Genomic DNA, 18,605 nt, shown 5'->3' on the forward strand with positions numbered 1-18,605 from the left:
TCTTCGTGGACTAATTTTATGAAAGTGTTCTATCCCGGTCTTTGATGGCCTTCTCCCCGGCGATCACAACAAAATCGTTTTGGATCTCCTGTTCACCATGGCACACTGGCACGGACTTGCGAAGCTCCATATGCATTCAGACCTGACTTTAGATATACTTGACCAACAAACAACTGATCTGGGCAAACAGTTTCGTAAGTTCAAGATGAAAGTGTGCACTGCATACCACACCCAGGAACTCGACCGCAAAGCCGACGTGCGGTCTTGCTGACAGGCAAAGGAGGCAGCTAAGTGGGCAGGGAAAGGCAAGGCGAATGATGCTGTGCGAGGGACTGTGGCTCCACAACCTAGAGCAGGTGCTAACGCCAAAGGGAAAGAGCCTGCAAGTCTGGAGCAGTCACGGAGGAGTAAGCCATTCAATTTTCAAACTTACAAGTTTCATGCACTTGGGGATTACGTGGCCTGCATCCATCGCTTTGGAACAATGGATTCATATAGCACTGAACCAGTAAGTTGTATTGCGCTGCTCGCCCCTGCCATACCTCAATTTCTATCAGGGAGAATTAGAGCATTGTATGCCGAAAGGCAGATACCATCGCACTAATTGAAGGACATTTGTTAGCCAGCTGACTCAGATCGAGTGTCGTCAAACGCGTCTATGCCACATCAAGCAACGGCAACAACATTCAGCCCATCGTACAAAGGTGAACGAAACAGCGAGTGATCCCCAACTACACCATCACATTGGTCGAAGCGAGAAGATTTATGATGAGATTGGCCACTACCTCTGCAGCCATGCGAAAGATCCCACTATGAAGGTGAGCAATATCTTATTTGATCATCCTCGTTCTGAGATGTGTCTCAGGACTTCCTGCCTCGATTGAAAGACCATATTCTAGATCGACTCAAGCCAGGGGAGAAATTGGCCAGTCTTGACCAAGATCATGACTCGATTCTCTTCAAGCGAAACTGAATATATCACCACAACCTTTCACGATTTAACTATACCACCTATGATGTTCGAAGGGCTCAAGATGTCATAAATCCCAAGACGCCTCATTGCAACATCATGTTACTCAAACATCATGACGATCACAACGATGAGGGCCACTACCATTATGCCAAAGTCCTTGGCATACACCATGTTAATGTTGTTCGTGTAGGGAACATGTACGAATCCGCCAATTAGAATTTCTTTTCGTTCGATGGTATAAATCTTCCCAAAGTCACTCATGAGGAACAGGCAGATTAGGTCGTGTTCATTTCATGCCTCTGGCAAATCGGCATGCATTCGGTTTTGTGGATCCAGCAGTCGTTCTCAGGGCATGTCATATCATACTGGCATTCTTGCAGGGTCAGTGCAATCCCAGTGAATGCGGGATTTCCACTGTTGCAGGAGATGAACATGACTGGCACGAGTATTACGTTAACAGGTAAGTATTCCTACTCATTTTGGCTATACTTACTGATACAATTGCATAGCTTTGTCGATCGAGACACCATCATGCACTTCCATTACGGCCTTGGAGTAGGGCATGTGTACTCTCATGAGGCTCAAATCCCAGAATGCCCTTGTTCGGCACAAGAGGCACCTCACCCTGTCCCACAGACCACACCACAGTCAAGCGAACATTCAGAAAGGGACGAAACCCTCATGGAGACCTCTAACCGGCAAGCTCCTGCTGACAATGAGGATGAAGGGGACAAAGAGGAAGATCACGTTGGAGTCGAAGAACTGGATTTCTTTGAGCAGGAACAAAATGGCAGCTCGGAGTCACTCGTTGAGGCACTAGACGAGATGTTCACTGACTATGTGTTTGACTATGAAAATTAGTGTAACATACTGTATACCCCATCTGACGGCACTGGGCACCAATATGACTTGCGGTTGCTTCTTGCAAGCCCCATTGGTGAATGACATATTAATTACTGGTGAGCAGTTTACATATTACTGACGACCAATGCACTTGTTCCTAGAAATCTATTCACTCATTTCCGGCAGTCAATTCACTTGTTTACAGCAGCCAATTACTCATTTCTGGTGGCCAATTTACCGATCCCTGACCATCACCACTGGCCACAGGATGCTCAATCCCTAGCCATCACCACTGGCCATGATTCGATGATTCCTGACCTTCGCCAATCGCTGGCTATTGCAAGTAATGGGTTAGCATCCCTACCATATAGCTATTTATTATCACAGTTTCATTTATTGGTCCCTCCAATTTTGTGCCGCCTCCAAGTTCTTTGATCACCATGCAGGGTGAGTTAACACGATACGAATCAATGCTATCTCATTGATAACTTGACTGAGAATAGCTCTTCCCCCTGCTCCGATTTATGTGTACTTGTCAAAACGGAAGCAGGCCTTCAGGCTTGTCCAGCTACCTGTATGTAGACTCTACTATTTGTGTATTGTTCGCTGATGATTTTACTCCAGAATACTACAGTTTGTTCTCGTTTATCACCCGTCGTTTTCCTCTAACTTGCTATCTCAGCAGCCGTTCGTTGGATTTGCCGAGCACCTTTTCCTCGTAGGATATCTTGCGCACATCTACCGACAGATTTCGCCACTTTACGTGAGTAAATTGCAAAATCAGTCATCTCATCTCATCTCATCATGTTGGTTTGTAGTGCGCAGAGTTTGCACCAGACCTTGTTTTGCCAACTGTAGGGGTGTTGGCCATCGTGCAGCAGGGGGATGTAGTATTTCACACTGTATTTGAAAAAGAGGTGAGAGTTCCATTGCTTCAGAAGTTTCATATTTGAAAGGATGAACATAGGCTGGTGATGGTGATTTTCTTCGGAATGTGAACACCGCATTTTGCAGCCCAAACTTCAGAGGGCTTGGCAGTGCCTTGTGGCCCATGTGTATTGCTTTCATCACAATGTGTTGCGGATTGATTTTGCCCATTCATTGGTCACATTGTTGTTGCACCATTCAATCATATTCAATGCAGCACCGTTTCCCTATGGATACTTGCCACCTGCACCTGTTCTGCACATATCACACCTTCCTTCGACTGAACTTGATGAAGTGGTTCCTGATGGATCCATACTACCTGCCCCTCTCGCTGCCACAGCACCTCTTCCGCATGTGTCACAGGCCCCAGCCCTTCCTTCAACTGACGAAGTATTTCCTTATGAACCCATGGCACCTGCCCCCCTCGTTGCTGCCGAGGCAGCTCCTCATCCGCACATGTCACAGGCTTCAGTCCTTCCTTCGACTGACAAAGTGTTTCCTTATGGACCCATGCCATTTGCCCCTCTCGCTGCCATTGAGGCAGCACCTCTTCCTCATATATCTTTCGCCCCTCCGTCGATTAACGAACAGTCTGTATACACATCATATTATCCATCCATTACCTCGTTTAACGGCTACACCAAGAACTCAAGTGATCACCCACTCGTTACTGCTGCGCCAGCTGGTTCCGTCGAGGATCTGATGGTTTACTTCGATACCAATGACATCCTTGCTGAACAGCTTCCACAGGCGGTGTTTCACCAGGCGTTGATCTGGAAAGGTGTGGATGTCAAGTTGGAATCTGACCTCTGGGTGGCTATTTCCGCTGCACTGGGAAAATACCTCTGGAATCACGTATTATTCTTGACAAAGTGCCTTTACCTTGGTTCTCTATGGGTCGGAGTAGCAAACCCATTCAATCTTTCCGAACTAGCAGGAAGGCAGCTGATTAGCACTTGCTTGCTCATGGCAATAGATCTTGATTGCACCACGTTACAATATCTGGAAGACAAACTGGGTGAGCGCCTTCTTTTATTTCTACATGTCACTATCTAAGAGTATGGTCAGTGATCGTGAAGGGTCAGGAAACCTCACCTGTTAGATGGAACACGCTTCGTCTAACTGTACGCTTTTCTTGCTTTGTATGGGCCTTTGCTCACTCCTAAGCATTGTGGGCAGTTCTGTAATCACATCGAGAACAGAACTTCAGAGATGCATAAAGCCATCTGGGCCTGTATATTAACACCCACGGGATTTTCAGGTTCCACGATGGAGGAGCAGAACGCGAGAGTTGATTATTTTTTTACACTTCTCTTGTCAACTCATTGAGAAAGAGTAAGAAACTCAACACCACACCATTCGACTTCATGACTCATTATGATGTAGGTTCAGCAGGCTATTACAGAAATTGTGGAGCTCCAATTATTCAAAGAACTTCTTTGGATAGCCCTTTTTCAACCGATGAACGGCTTGTGCAAGGGCAATTGCGACGGGAGAATCGCAGACCTCTTTCCTGAAGAAATCCGAGGGCCCAATGGTCTATTACAGAAGGGTGTAGTGGGGACATTACTAACCATTGTAAGTTTTCTTCATTGTTGCTTATTGCAATAACAAATCCCGTATTGCTCTATCAGATATTCTATACATTTCATAATTGGCGCACGCCAAAAAAGCCAGGCTGTGACCTGAATATTGTGTTTCATGACATTATGCTCGCACTCACATGGATGTATGCCAACCCAACCCAGTTTTCCAGGTTCACAGAGGCAATCAAGATGTAACCTTTCTTAAGGTTAGTGTCCCCATGACTCTTAGCTTAGTGATGATTCATATACATGTTCAGCGCCGTGAATGTGTTTCCGATGGACACAAAAAACCTCTGTCCGAAGACGTGCCCACAAAAGAGGCGACCAAAACGTCTGAGTGATCTTACACATATCATCCAGGTGGTTGTCAATGGTTCCAGTCTTCCTAATATGGTATTCACATCTTTGCATTCACAAAGAATTTGGCAGTAGGTGGATGATTCATGCTTTGATGATGTACTTTGATGTAGAATATGGTTAATATGCAACGCGAGATTTTGAGAAGGCATAACCACGCAAAGTTGAACATAAGACTCAAGAGCAGAAGCCCTGCAGGGCATTACAGATGACCTTAACCCACATCCTTGTGTACAGAGTGAGATCCTCAATTTGACAACCAGAAGGCCTTTACCATGTGTCATGTTGGTCATGAGTTTCAAGAGCAGAAGCTCTTGCATGCGGGCCAGATGAGCTCAACACACGAACTGATGTAGATGGGAGTGAGAAGATCCTCAGCTCGAGGACCAGAAGGCCTGACCACATATTGAACATCAGATCTAAGGGCAGAACCTCACACAAGGCCTGATGGCATCAATCCTGAGCAAGGAGATCTTCAACTCGACAACCAGAAGGCCTTTATTGCGCATCACGTTGATCATGAGTTTTAAGAGCAGAAGCTCTTGCATGTGGGCCAGATGGCCTCAACACATGAACTGGTGAAGATAGGAGCAGGGAGATCCTCAGCTCAAGGGTCAGAAGGCCTAACCACGCAAAGTTGGACATGAGATCTAAGAGGAGAACCTCATACAGGGTCAGATGGCCTCAACCCACATCCTGGTGTATTAAGCGAGGAGACCCTCAATCAACGGCCAGAAGGCCTTTACTGCGCATCACGTTGGTCCCGAATTTCAGGAGCAGAAGCTCTCGCATGCGGGCCAGATGGCCTCGGTCTAACACTTGTAGGTGAAACGTAGGAAGAGAATATTAATAATAATAATATTTCAATGTGCATAGTTTGTCATTGTTTGTTGCATTCGCTCAACATTGTAATTTGATATACCAAACCAACAACCATCCAATCACACAAGTCACAATTGCCTCCGGGTGATCTTACGGCAAGAAAGCCCTTTTCTGACCATATCTGATATACATCATACATTTCAAACATGGCTCATACAATGCAAACTGCTTCAATGGGACCGCTTCTCATGAACAGCGGAAACCAAGTTATGGTAAGCCATCGTCATCATTGATTGTAAGTAGCTAAATTTAAACAACAGACTCAAATAGAGATCTGGATGGCATCAGTAAGTCCGGTAGGCTAATGCTACAGCCAGCAGCTTTACCTAACGTGTCCAGTGAGTCGAATCAGTCACAGCGGCCATGGTATCGCCCATGACACCCTTGCACAGTCTGACTGCAGCGATCAAAGATTGAATCCTACGCACCATAAACAAAGCGAATCAGCGTTTCAGGTGTGTTGTGATTTTTATTTAACTCTAAGCGTCACTCAAGAACACTTCTAGCTATAGATTTGAGTAACTCACCATTGTACTATGATTTCATCACATCTACCACTGTATCATGATATTCAACTTACTACGGACCAGCACTATATACATTAAAGTCCATCCTAGCCTCGTCTGGTTCCTCCTTCTACATAGTACATACAGCACATCAATAAAATACCCGATTGACTACATATGCATATATACTGCAGTGCCATGCTATCTGCAATGCTGTACTATATCCTGCATGATATTGAGGCGTGCGCGTGCTAATTATATCTGTGGCTCAGGGTTGGTTCCCTAGCAGCCCGGGGGCAATTATGATAAGTACATATCAAAAAAATTCATCATCGTGTGAACCAGCAGGTGTCCTGAACATCGCCACAATGGTACATTCAAACCAATCGCGAATCATGTTGAAGCTGTATGCTCAGGTCCGACATGCAAGACCCACATTAACCAGCAGGTGACAGAGTTGCTTAAGCGCGGTGTCCCTATCTGGCCAACGCAGCTTCGGTGGTACACCAAATCATTTCTGTGAGCATGCATCATGACCTTATCCACTGAGTACTGACTTGATTCAAACAACGAATGTAGGCAATCTCTAGGTCATGACTATAATGTGCTGACGATGAAAACCAACCCTATCATTGGGTTTGTTATTCGTTTCTAACAGTGCTGATTTAACTGTAGCATCGATAGGCTTGAAGGGCGTGATGGTTGGGAAGAGTTCATTCACCCATTGGGAGCTACATATAGCTACAATGCAAAAATGGTGAGTACCAGCTGGTATCTTGGCATTACATCTCACTTTCTGAAATCATAGAAAACATACACCGAAATGAACATCAGGACTTGTTCAGATGAACAGGTCCACAGGCTCGAGTCTTGGATCGACGTATCAAGGACCAAATTAAATGGACAAGAATGGTTGCTGATCGTTGAGCTGGTGTTGGTGGGAGGGGAGGAGATCTATCCATATTATTATGTGGTCCCAGAGAAACACATCATTACCTGGCTAGAACTGCTGGATGGCTACTTTCTTTTCCAAGAATGTACGGCGGTATGGCACTGGAATCACAAAAGTACATGACTTTTTTGTGCTTCGTTTCTTGACATTAATTATGCAGGACTCGAACTTGAAGCCCAATTTTGGTGAGCGATTAACTAAGGACGTCATCCTGGCCCAATCTAAACATTTCTCATTGCTTGTCAAGGAAACATGTTGAATACTTTCCATGCGGGATCAAAATACGTGTCTCGGAAGTGAGAGCTTTGCGGATTCAATTGAACTGGTACCGCATTGGTAAGTTCTTTGACATTGTAGCACCGGATCAGATGACCTGAGCAAGAAACAGAAGCATTAGCATTGGAACAATCTACTGTGGCTTCAATATTCTGGACTTTGGACCAAATGAAGGAAATGGTTGCTGAGCTAGCCATCGCCGGTACGCACCTTGGCCTGAATCTGCATTTTCAAGTCGATGACCAAAGATCAGAAGAACTTGCAGAACCTGATGGGACCATGAAGGAGCAGGGTATCACAATCTGCAGTGCGTGAGCCCTAGAAAAAACGAGCGGTTATAAACTTATCTCTTTACTTCCCAACAGGCAAGTTATTGCATGTACTCCATATGATACCACTTTCTTATATCAGACGTCGTTGATTGAGTTGTCAAGAAGGTCATCACAAATACCTGAACCACCATGGTCAACCCAAAGCTCACTTGATGCGAACACATTCACTGGGCGAAAGGCGCACAGACCTGGAAACCTCTCCTTTCGTGACTAGCATTGCATTCACTATGCTTTACATTCCAACAATAATGCTCAGACACATCAGAAATATTTATGTTGATGGTCTCATCAACAGGGTGGACATGAGGAACTTCATGGACAATTTCAGCGCCCAGGCCAAAGCTCAAACTACCGTAGTAAGTGCTATGTTGTAGACCCAAATGAGAACACTTACCACTTAATCTGTTCTAACAGGCAAGTGTCATCATGGCGGTCAATGCCAGCATCCTTGCCATCCCAATTTTAGGCTCACAACTTGCTACAAAGATGCTGTGCTCCATCTCCTTCATTTTCAGTGTCAGCTGCATTATCACATGCACAATAGCACAATACTTTGGGCACAGAATGAGATCACTCGACTTTGCGGTTTGGTTATCTTCATATTTATGCCTGCTGAGCCTGACATGAATAAATGAATAGGCGCATTACCTGCAAGGGAGGATGGTAAGTCTTGTGATCCTTGCAAGTATACCAAGTTACTTGTATCTCATGAGGCAACTCAACTTTTAATCACAACCACTGGGGTCACTCACAGGGATACTACAGTTTGGTTTTCTCCATCGTTAGATTTCTCGCAGGCATTTTCACAGTTGAATACGGGCTACCCTTGTCCGCAAGGATTGCATGCGGGCTAAGCCTCATTGTAGGGATGGGCCTTGTAATTCCATTGGCGGTCGCTAGTCTTGGTCCTGGACTGATCCGGTGATGAGGAATTGTTGATGTCCTGAAAGTTAGAGCACGACAATGAGCGACACAATTTGGACAAGTTATTACTACCCACGTAAGCCATAAATGCGGCATAGCTACTAGTGTCACTATTTTTTTGTAGCGTGCAACCAATCTACATAAGGCGGAAACTCTCCATTTCTACGTACCCTAATTACATTCGCACTTGTATGCCTGCATTCTGATTGCTTGTACGGCTACGGGTGGTCGACCTTTTTGAAAATGTTACTTGAACATATTGCCCTAACATGGCAGGCGAGTGCGTGACAATACGGATATGTCACGCTTCTTTCTCTGCAACTCCCAGTCAGCAAGTCATATACATATCTCATTCTGAAGGCAGAGATCCCTTATTTGCAAATTCATTCAACAATTTCTAGTTGTTGGGATTATTGGGTATGCATTTGCAGTCTCCATGGACCTCATGATGGTAAATGATCCCCCGACTGCTTTGGCTGATGTAGAATCATCCTATTCTATTCCGGACAGAAATCACTTTGCTGCGAGTGTATTCCCAATGCTGATGATTGATTCTCCCGTCAAAATTTGGCTGACTGAGATTGTGGGTAAATTCTCAGACCCTTCAGTCATATGTACTGCATAACCTGTTGATAGGACATGTACATTGACCTGCAAAACCAGGTGTACAGGACACCGGCCAGCCAATGCACTGCCTGTATAGGCCAGTCATGCAGAGCCTGTGCAGGCCGGTGTCCTATATACAGAATGATATCTCTGCAGTATCTGTGTAGGCCAGTGATGCAGACCCTTGCAGGCACTACCTATATACATATCCAGGCTGTGGTTGACATGTGGGTAGGCCTGGTCATGCAGGCTGTATGGGGTGGCTGGCCGCTGTGCTGCTGGTTTCTGCCACAGTAGGCCAGCCTGCCTCTGCAATATGTGGCAGGGTGTCGGCCGGCCTAGGGAACAATTGTTGCTCACAGGGCCAGCCCACAGTAGCAGCCTGTGGGAAGGGACCGGCCGGCTTGCTTCTCATATCTGGCTGAGTAGGCCAGTGCCCCCTTACGGTCTGCAGGAAGGGGCCGGCCGCCATCATGTGAGCATCTGGCCCAGCAGGCCTGTCCATTTCTGTAGTATGTGGTATGTAGCCGGCCGGCCTACGAATGAATTCTTGCTGGGCCAGCCCCCCCTTACAGTCTGTGGGAAGGGGTCGGCCGCTATCATGTGGGCATCTGGCCCAGCAGGCCTGTCCATTTCTGTAGTATGTGGCATGTGGCCGGCCGGCCTAGGAATGAATTCTTGCTGGGCCAGCCCCCATTTTCGACCCGCAGGTCCAGGCCAGCCGACATGCTTTGGGCATCTGACCCAGTGGCCTGCCCACCCCAGCAGTATGTGGGAGGTGGCCGGCCAGCCTAGGAATGAATTCTTACTTCCTTTTATGGTCTGCATGGAGGGACATACTGCTGGCATACATGTGAGTAAATATTAGGACACTTAACAGATTTGACAATAGCATTCATTCATGGATTTTAAAGTTGTCATTTTGAAGCAAATTTGAGTACATTTGAAGAGATATTTATTGGAGTGGGTGTGTTGTGTGCTTAATTTATAGCTTATGACACATCTATTTACTCCTGCATACTGCATTCCAGAACTTTATGTGGTGATCTGACCTTTAGAGCCAACCACAAAACTAGCCTCCAGCACCAATAAGTTGGCCATGGGACAAGATCCACTTCGATTTTCTTCAAAACACAAATATGGCACTTTGTATTATGTTGGGGTGAACCTCAATACAACATACATAAGGATTCTGTCAGAATTGCATGTGCTAGAGTCAATTTGTAGACTCTTGGGACATACTTTCTCAATACTTTTGTCTTTTATCTGGCAACAGAATTGACCAAGCAGGAGAGTTGGAGACTGGCACCTGTGCCCTTACAATTAATGTATAGAGTATACCTCCTTGCCATTCTGACCCAACCACTCAGTAAAGCTCCAGTGGGTTATACACTCATTTTCTAACAACATTTATGGAGTACCCCTTATCATCACACCTAACCACACTAAGTCAAGTTCTACTTCCTATACTGGGCTAGATGCCCAAATCATGTCGGCCGGCCATGGCCTGCAGGTTGCAAATGGAGGCTGGCCCTACAAGCAAGAATTCTCTGCCAGGCCGGCCGGCCACTCTCCACATACTGCAGGGGTGGGCAGGCCACTGGGCCAGATGCCCAAAGCCCACGGCCGGCCCCTCTACGCATGCTGCAAAGGGAGGCTGGCCGGCCAAGAATTCATTCCTGGCCGGCCGGCCACATACCACATACTACAGAAATGGACAGGCCTGCTGGGCCAGATGCCCACATGATAGTGGCCAGCCCCTTCCTGCAGCCTGTAAGGAGGGGCTGGCCCAGCAAGAATTCATTTGTAGGCCGGCCGGCCACGGCCCACATACTGCAGAGCTGGGCAGGCCACTAGGCCAGAATCTGTTTACATTCTGAATACTCACATCACACTTTTTTCAAGTCAGGAAGATCAACATTACATTAGCATATCAACTCGTGAACTATCAACTTGTTATAAGTAATTTTCCTTCAAAATTCTTGAGGCCCTGAGCCGAAAATTCTGCCCACATAGATGCCTGCCTCTCAGCATATGCCCTATTCCCATTCTTGATGCTTTCATCTGCCCGAACTCTCCACCTCTCCTCCTGTGTCCGAAACCAGGATATGGTCCAAAACATTTCATGTTGTACCAATTTCAGTTCTTCTGACCAACAGTCATACCGTGCTTTAGCTTTCAACCAATTCACACAATAAACTGGAAATGGGGAAATAAGGTAATTCACTTGATAAAAAACAGATCACAATAAAACTTACACTCATTCATCCATACATTCTTCTGACTGTCCTCTGTATTGTTGATCCTTCAAAACCAAGCCAATTTATCTGAACCCTGCCCATGCCTGTTTTCTTCTGTGACTTCTTTGCTCACCACTAGGTCCTGAGGCTTTAGGGGTTGATACACTGCCACTGTATCAGAGTCAGCCCCTAGGCGGAGCATTGCAGCCCTTGCCCGGCTGTAACCTCTTGCATGTCTGTTGATGGAGAGAGTTATCGTTTGGAGTTCCTTTTTAGATCTAGTGCCCTGGTGATGGACCGATTTGTTGGAGTGTATTTTCTCCCGAAAGACGACTGATCTATCACCCAGGGCTTGACGAAGCTTTTCCAGGCAGTCGTTTGCTTGACCCTTTCGAAGCTCGAGTTCTTCTTGACGTAATGCCAAGACAACATCATCCATGATGTGACCAGAGGCTGCCCGTGATGGCATCCAAATCTCGGTGACTTCGGCAGGTGAGTCAATATTACCGTCAAAGTCCAAAATGTCCTCTTCCTCTGGATCTTCCATATTGGATATGTCAGCCTCCTCCAGGCACAGTTCAGGGTTGTCCAGTGGTGCTCCTTCACCTCCCTTCAATTCCATACCATTAGTCATGACCTCTACAGCCTCATGGAACTTAATAATCTGTGCCATGAGCTTTTGCCGTTTTTCTTCAATCCCGGTTCTCTGGGAAGCAGTCGGATCCTGGGGCAGCTGCCTTATAGACAATCTCAAGGCATCTCTAGTAACACAATTTAAGTCAATCCAATCTGAAAGTCAGAATACCTTACTGAGAATTTTCTATATTTATACCCTCGATCAACCATGCAACAGACCCAGTCCTACCATTAGCAGATAGTTCATTTTCAGTCAATCTGAGACGTATTTCAGCCATAGAGGGTGCTTTAAATTATTTTCTATCAGGGCAAAATCAACGTCCACCATACAAGACCTACCTTTGTCCATTTTAAGCTGATAGATGTCAAGAAGCTCTCCACAGTCCTGAGCCGCTTTTTCGGCTGCCTTTTTCCACTCCTGAACATCATCCAAGTCAAGTGATCTGGTTAATTCCTCATATGGACCCTGAGTGTCACTAATACCCTGTAGGGCATGACAATACTTTTTGAGTAATGACTTGACTTTTGCCAAGTTTATGTCAGGTGAAGTAACAGAAACCAGAATAAATTGGACTTGCCAATGCCAACCAGCTTCTTCCAATTGGAATCCCGCATATGGTCATCCAATACTTCCTTTCGGTGAGCCAAAGACATGGATCTTGCAGTAGGGGAAATCTTGTTGAAAGGAGCCCAGAGCGTCTCCAATATTTCCCCATCAATATGCCTGGCTCCGGTCATAAAATTCAGGCTGAACCTAGGAAAGTATTGAAGCTTATGTGCGCTCAAATGAAACTTGCCAACTGCAGGTAATATTTTGGTCCCCTCGGGAAGGGACAGATGATAGCTCTGGTCCACCCGTTCAGCAAAGTGAATACTCCACTGACATGCAACATCATAGATGATGAGCGTTCTGCCAATAGGTTCGGGTGTATATTTAACTGCATTGCAAATGGAATAGTCCATGTTCATGTGCCTGACTACAGGGTCAGTCCATTGTCTGAAACAACAAAACGATCACAGACCGCTCTCCCTTTTGGAAGTCCACCACTGCATGAGGAACAAAGCATCCATGCCTAGCACATGCTGTTGCCCCAACCCCTGTAGCTCTAAGGTTGCTTCTTTGGATGTTTGTTGCATTCACTGCCCGATGATTGCTACAAGTGGATTTCTTCAAAAATATTACAAGTCGGGAGGAACCTATCATTCAAAATCATCACTTGCCTCTCTCTCTTCTACAGAATCGTGGATGTGAGCTTGATAAGGTCCCTCTGTTACCATGTAACCCTTTCCATCTGCTAGAGAAACATTGTCTTCCGGAATTTTCATTTTCATATGTTGTGCTATGAAATTTCCATCGACCACATATCTTCGCATAACTAACCACCTACCACAGACCAATAATGAGTGACATACTACTGCAATAGTTATGAGTCAGCTTACTCTTCATAGTCATATCTCCAAGACGTTGGCAAGTTGATTCCAGGTTGTGGACATGCTGGGCAATAAAGGGCTAAATCCCCTGGACCAGGGGATCATTCCATGTCATGTCCAAACCCGAACCTTTTTCTATTGACCAAATCCCGCCATATACATGACACTCGCATAAGCTCACGGTATTGGTCCTTTTTATCCTATCAGCAGGGCACACAATCATATAAAATTACTCACCGGTATTTTATCAGGGAATGCATTGTTTGTGAACCGACGGAGCTTTTGATAGAAACTCATGGCTGAAGTCTTGCACTCCAAAGCGTCTATGAGGAAGTTATCCAGGACATCGAATGTGAAAGCAGATTGAGGGCAAGTGAGACTGGCAGGAAATAACATTGCTTTCATGAGATCGAGATGATGTGCCTTCTCAGCTCCAGGACACTGGCACCATGATACACTGTGTGAGTAAACACCAGTAGAGTGCACAATGACCAGGTTAGATACTCCTAACTGCGTGTCATTAATCGTATCCCCCTCCTCCTGTGCAAATACATCTTCCATGGACCCGAGATCTTCCCAGGGAGATGGGTCCGGCTGATGTGAGAGATTGGGGCAAGGTTCCCCCCCATGGCCAAGATACATTATATAACCTTGAGCCTGCAGGGTAGTAGTCTCGTAGAACCTGCCATTCCAGAGTTGAAGGTTGTGGAAGGGGTTGTGTTGATGAGCTTTAAGAACACAAGAAGGACACCAAGCACGTGTTCCTGAGCAAGACAAACACCGGATCAACCCCTCTCCTTCTCCACAATCATTGCATTTCCCGTTGTTGACCAGCTGCTCTAAGTCCAATAACACTGAAAGATATTCAGTACACCAAGGCAAATAATCTCAAAGGAAATCATTTTGGGCCTGCACATGATTTTTTTTTAAAAACTTGAGACTTTAAAATTCAATGAACTCACTTTTGTTTTTCTTTTCATACCATCCAAGCCTCCCATCCAAAAATCACCATGAGCCTCTCGGTTGTATTCCAGTGGTATATGATCTTCAATATGGTGGTGCCTGATTTGTTTTGATGGTGAAGCCACTTCTATCTCACTATCAGAGTCCTCATAGACAAATGAAGCATTAGCTTCTTTCCACGAATCTTTTCCCCTCCGAGTTTTTGAAGGGATATATGCATATTTATAAGCCCCTCTGTTTCTCTTTGATGGGCCAGTTCCAGATGAAGATGGCTGGACTCTGACCCTTTTTCTATTCCTCGGTGTGATTTGTGAGCTCATGAAATCGAGAGTCTGTCAAAGGGGACAAAACAACAAGAACATTGGCATTATCCAGGCAGTCCACCACCACCACCACCACTGCCCACACACCCCAAAACAGTCCTGTTCCTATCCTAACTATATTTGTAATTTATTGGCTCTCCGACCCGCGGGTTTGGGTTTCCTCCCTACCAACTCCAAAAAGTTCTTCTGCAAAGGAAAACTTGGCCTTGGCACTTTAACTCTATCATGCACAGCATCCTTCATAAAATGGGCAACCACAATTCTTTCTCCATTAATCCAAGGACCCACAGAGTGCTCCAGTACCCTACCGGCGATGTAGACCATTGCACCAGGGGAATAGTCTAGCTCTGCATGGACATCAGCCAAAGAAAGAGTTGCATGATGGTTTCAACCTAAACTGACTAGAAGATCAAAAAGTGAAGGAGATCCACCAGGATCTCTGTGGCTGAAGGTTGTTCGGTTGGCAATGATTTCCAACCCTGAAAAGATAGAGGGCCAAGAATCCACCGGAGCCGAATTCTTTTTTCGCCTCTGAACTTCCTTGACAACCTTGGAAAATGCAGAGGAGCCTGATTCAAAAAGGTCTGGTGCCACTGCTGCAGTAATGGAGTTCCATAGAAGTTCTGAAGTTGTCAAGGCACCTAGCCATTGTTGGACCTTCTTTGAGTTGTAAGACTCGGACGTTACCAGAGGATCTATCAATCGCTAATCACCAGGTGAGAACTAGGAAAATTCAGCACTGAAAATACAATACCTCTTGTCTTTGCATGAAATATGCAGGAGACACAGTAATCCTACCAGCCCCAAATTCGCCCCCTCCCTCTGGCAGCACAAAGCCATCATCTCGCCAACTTTTCTTTTGATCTGAAATGGGCGGCAGGGTGTCAAGAAGAGAATCCCGTAAGCTTGAGGTGGCATTGTTAATGTAATCCTAATTAATCAATCAGCCGCTGAGGGAAAATCCCCATCCAGAAACGTACTAGACGAGAAGGTGACAAAATATTGGGCAGGTAAACCATCAAGATTCTGCCATGCCTGTCCACAAGGGTGGCCGGAGTTGAAATTTTGCCAAGCACTGCCTCAGGGAAGTACTTCTTGAGCCTTTCTGGTTCAGAGGTTGCTGACCCGTCCCGATTTGGTTGAGACAAGTTGACCCTGTCAGCGTATCGATCCACATCCCAATCAACATTGACTATACTTCTGCTTTAGAATTCATGACAGTTAAAAATATTTGGGGACACTCACTGGGATTGACTATTGCATGGGCAATAGTTAGTGCGGCCCGATCAATTTCATATTCCGAAATTGATGTATCGGTAAATGTAGTGTGATCCAGCGTTGCCAAGCAAATCTGGAGGTGCACTGATATTCTCATTCTAAAGATTAATCAATTAGAATTCAGCTAAAATTGATGATCCACCATAGATACCTGGCTTTATGCAACAGCTTAGTTACCACTTGCCCATCTTTCAGGACACCCATTTCAGATGAATTCCCAAGTATCTTGCTGATCCTGCTACTCAGAGCTTCCCTTACTTCAGATGCCTGGCTCTTCAGGTTCTCTTCCATGGTGGATGTAAAAAAGAAAATGAACCAAAGTTCTCACGAACTTCAAACTTAGTTGTGATGTAATTAATGAGTCTATAAATAAACATGATTAGGCTAATTATCGCTAATTAAGGCATATTTGGTAACACCCAAACTCTTGGCGATGCTAATGAAGTTTACAGTACTCTGCTGTCATCCGGACCTTTCTAATATCAAAGTCACTGTGCGGAATAGAAGGAGCAGATGATATGTAGACCTGATAGATGGGTTTATAAACCGAGCGCAATAGAAGAAGCAGATGATATGTAGAAAGGGAATATGTTAGGGGAAGCAGATGATATGTAGAAAGGGAATATGTTAAGGGACTACACTCTGATAGATGGGTTATAAACCGAGCGCAGTAGAAGGAGCAGATGATATGTAGAAAGGGAATATGTTAGGGGAAGCAGATGATATGTAGAAAGGGAATATGTTAGGGGACTACACTCTGATAGATGGGGAAAAAAATGAAGTGGTGGTAAGATAGCTATGATAGCACTAGTACATTACATTGTTCACATCCAAATGCCTTCCTATACCATGATCTCTCCAAATGCCTTCCTATACCATAATCTCATCCTCGTCAATATTCATGACATGCTCCTCATCAAGGGTGAAGATGACCATATCCTATGATAGTGTAGAAAGTGTCATTATATAGCCACAAAATATAATATAATGTACTCGCATTTGTTGAGTCATCTGGGTCGACGAGCATAGCATGCTCCTCATCAAGGGTGAACACGACCATATCCTATGATAGTGTAGAAAATGTCAATATATAGCCGCAAAATAAAATATAATGTACTCACATTTGTTGAGTCATCTGGGTTGACGAGCATAGTATGCTCCTCATCAAGGGTGAACATGACCATATCCTATGATAGTATAGAAAATGTCAATATATAGCCGCACAATAAAATATAATGTACTCACATTTGTTGAGTCATCTGGGTCGACGAGCATAGCATGCTCCTCATCAAGGGTGAACACAACCATATCCTATGATAGTGTAGAAAGTGTCAATATATAGCAGCAAAATATAATATAATGTACTCACCTTGTTTGCGTCTTGGTCAACAAGCATTGTATGCTGGTGTAGAGGTAGAGTGATTGAAGGTGAAAAGAAAGATTTAATCTAATTAAAAGTGACAGTTAGAAGACTTGATCTTTGACTGTAAAACATTACCAAATACGATGTCTTGAGTTTCCTCGAGAAACAAGTAATGATGCTGTAGGGTATAGATAGTCCTGGTAAATAAACTCACCGTTACTGACAGCGCTGCAACATATGGATGATAATGCAGTAAGTGAAGCATAGGGTATAGATAGTAAACTCACCGTTACTGACAGTGCTGCAATATATGGATGATAATGCAGTAAGTGAAGCATAGGGTATAGATAGTAAACTCACCATTACTGACAGCGCTGCAATATATGGATGATAATGCAGTAAGTGAAGCATAGGGTATAGATAGTCCTGGTAAATAAACTCACCGTTACTGACAGCACTGCAATATATGGATGATAATGCAGTAAGTGAAGCATAGGGTATAGATAGTCCTGGTAAATAAACTCACCGTTACTGACAATGCTGAGATATGGAGAAGGGCGAAAATGGGTGTATAAGTGGCAATAGGAAAAACGCAACAAGGACCATGATGCACCCTATCAGTCGCCATCACTATACAGTGTTTGTATAGTGGTGGTACTGACATGGGCTCATGTTTTGGGATACCAGGCGATGATGAAGGAAAAACGCAACAATGACCATGATGCACCCAGTATCAGTTGCCATTAGACAGATATAATCTCAAGATACCCTTCAAGGTGCACTCTCACGATCACATGACATTTATTTTTGGCAAAAAATTAAGGATCACATGACATTAAAATACCCATAAAGGGCAATACATTTGCGCTATGGCTTCACTAAAGTGTACAAGGTTGGCAAAAATAAAGAAAGACAAAAGACTAATGTAAGTGATGCAAGACAAGGATGGAGGGGCCCTCTCCATCCAAGCCTTGCACCCTAGAGTACAAAATATAAGAAAAATGCGCAGTAACTAATAATCTAATGTAGTGGAAGTCACTATGATATTGAATATTAAGCCGGCGCTTACCAGTTTGAAACATAACCAAGGAAAACTGATATAGAAAGCTAGAGAAAGAAATGCGGTTAGTGGTAGAGTATGATTGAAAGAAGAAAAGAAAAAACCCACTCAACCAGACAGGCGCAGAGCAAGAAAGTGTCATAGAAA

General features: G+C 44.8%; 8 protein-coding genes across 8 annotated transcripts; 2 read left to right on the top strand and 6 right to left on the bottom strand.

Moving 5' to 3' along the window:
• Positions 1 to 1,266: 1,266 nt before the first annotated feature.
• On the top strand, positions 1,267 to 4,670 carry EDB91DRAFT_1088421 (uncharacterized protein; the record flags this gene model as incomplete). Its single annotated transcript, XM_041316424.1, has 14 exons — positions 1,267 to 1,433; positions 1,483 to 1,813; positions 1,835 to 1,910; positions 2,204 to 2,263; positions 2,320 to 2,390; positions 2,451 to 2,579; positions 2,635 to 2,733; positions 2,784 to 2,871; positions 2,961 to 3,761; positions 3,812 to 3,867; positions 3,923 to 3,977; positions 4,191 to 4,321; positions 4,500 to 4,535; positions 4,587 to 4,670. The coding sequence occupies 14 exons, from the start codon at positions 1,267 to 1,269 to the stop codon at positions 4,668 to 4,670; spliced, it is 2,184 nt and encodes a 727-aa protein (XP_041169329.1).
• Positions 4,671 to 5,714: 1,044 nt separating this feature from the next.
• On the top strand, positions 5,715 to 8,559 carry EDB91DRAFT_1088422 (uncharacterized protein; the record flags this gene model as incomplete). Its single annotated transcript, XM_041316425.1, has 16 exons — positions 5,715 to 5,780; positions 5,829 to 5,855; positions 5,961 to 6,023; positions 6,347 to 6,383; positions 6,491 to 6,593; positions 6,654 to 6,710; positions 6,759 to 6,831; positions 6,883 to 7,141; positions 7,187 to 7,211; positions 7,274 to 7,362; positions 7,409 to 7,504; positions 7,538 to 7,609; positions 7,740 to 7,990; positions 8,049 to 8,150; positions 8,274 to 8,297; positions 8,389 to 8,559. 16 exons carry the CDS (start codon positions 5,715 to 5,717, stop codon positions 8,557 to 8,559), a joined length of 1,515 nt encoding a protein of 504 aa, XP_041169330.1.
• Positions 8,560 to 11,112: 2,553 nt separating this feature from the next.
• Positions 11,113 to 11,364, bottom strand: EDB91DRAFT_1064375 (uncharacterized protein; the record flags this gene model as incomplete). Its single annotated transcript, XM_041314689.1, has 1 exon — positions 11,113 to 11,364. A coding segment is annotated over one exon (252 nt), but the record flags the coding sequence as incomplete, so codon positions are not given.
• Positions 11,365 to 11,471: 107 nt separating this feature from the next.
• Positions 11,472 to 11,843, bottom strand: EDB91DRAFT_1064370 (uncharacterized protein; the record flags this gene model as incomplete). The annotated part of the gene is made up of 1 exon (XM_041314687.1): positions 11,472 to 11,843. The coding sequence occupies one exon, from the start codon at positions 11,841 to 11,843 to the stop codon at positions 11,472 to 11,474; it is 372 nt and encodes a 123-aa protein (XP_041169332.1).
• A 24-nt stretch (positions 11,844 to 11,867) lies between these two features.
• Positions 11,868 to 12,330, bottom strand: EDB91DRAFT_1026363 (uncharacterized protein; the record flags this gene model as incomplete). The annotated part of the gene is made up of 2 exons (XM_041312643.1): positions 11,868 to 12,165; positions 12,215 to 12,330. Coding segments are annotated over 2 exons (414 nt in total), but the record flags the coding sequence as incomplete, so codon positions are not given.
• Positions 12,331 to 12,574: 244 nt separating this feature from the next.
• EDB91DRAFT_1240303 (uncharacterized protein) lies at positions 12,575 to 14,984 on the bottom strand (the record flags this gene model as incomplete). Its single annotated transcript, XM_041321999.1, has 8 exons — positions 12,575 to 12,950; positions 13,063 to 13,208; positions 13,277 to 13,424; positions 13,481 to 13,559; positions 13,632 to 13,662; positions 13,709 to 14,199; positions 14,230 to 14,305; positions 14,958 to 14,984. The coding sequence occupies 8 exons, from the start codon at positions 14,982 to 14,984 to the stop codon at positions 12,575 to 12,577; spliced, it is 1,374 nt and encodes a 457-aa protein (XP_041169334.1).
• Positions 14,985 to 14,996: 12 nt separating this feature from the next.
• On the bottom strand, positions 14,997 to 16,326 carry EDB91DRAFT_1256484 (uncharacterized protein; the record flags this gene model as incomplete). The annotated part of the gene is made up of 6 exons (XM_041324168.1): positions 14,997 to 15,098; positions 15,160 to 15,462; positions 15,512 to 15,688; positions 15,738 to 15,949; positions 16,003 to 16,133; positions 16,187 to 16,326. The coding sequence occupies 6 exons, from the start codon at positions 16,324 to 16,326 to the stop codon at positions 14,997 to 14,999; spliced, it is 1,065 nt and encodes a 354-aa protein (XP_041169335.1).
• A 625-nt stretch (positions 16,327 to 16,951) lies between these two features.
• EDB91DRAFT_1088425 (uncharacterized protein) lies at positions 16,952 to 17,809 on the bottom strand (the record flags this gene model as incomplete). The annotated part of the gene is made up of 8 exons (XM_041316426.1): positions 16,952 to 16,974; positions 17,029 to 17,098; positions 17,157 to 17,222; positions 17,281 to 17,346; positions 17,405 to 17,437; positions 17,613 to 17,626; positions 17,686 to 17,699; positions 17,769 to 17,809. 8 exons carry the CDS (start codon positions 17,807 to 17,809, stop codon positions 16,952 to 16,954), a joined length of 327 nt encoding a protein of 108 aa, XP_041169336.1.
• Positions 17,810 to 18,605: the final 796 nt, after the last annotated feature.

The sequence above is a fragment of the Suillus paluster genome, assembly GCF_016628075.1.
Source record: "Suillus paluster strain FC165 chromosome Unknown EDB91scaffold_195, whole genome shotgun sequence".
Lineage (NCBI taxonomy): Eukaryota > Fungi > Basidiomycota > Agaricomycetes > Boletales > Suillaceae > Suillus > Suillus paluster.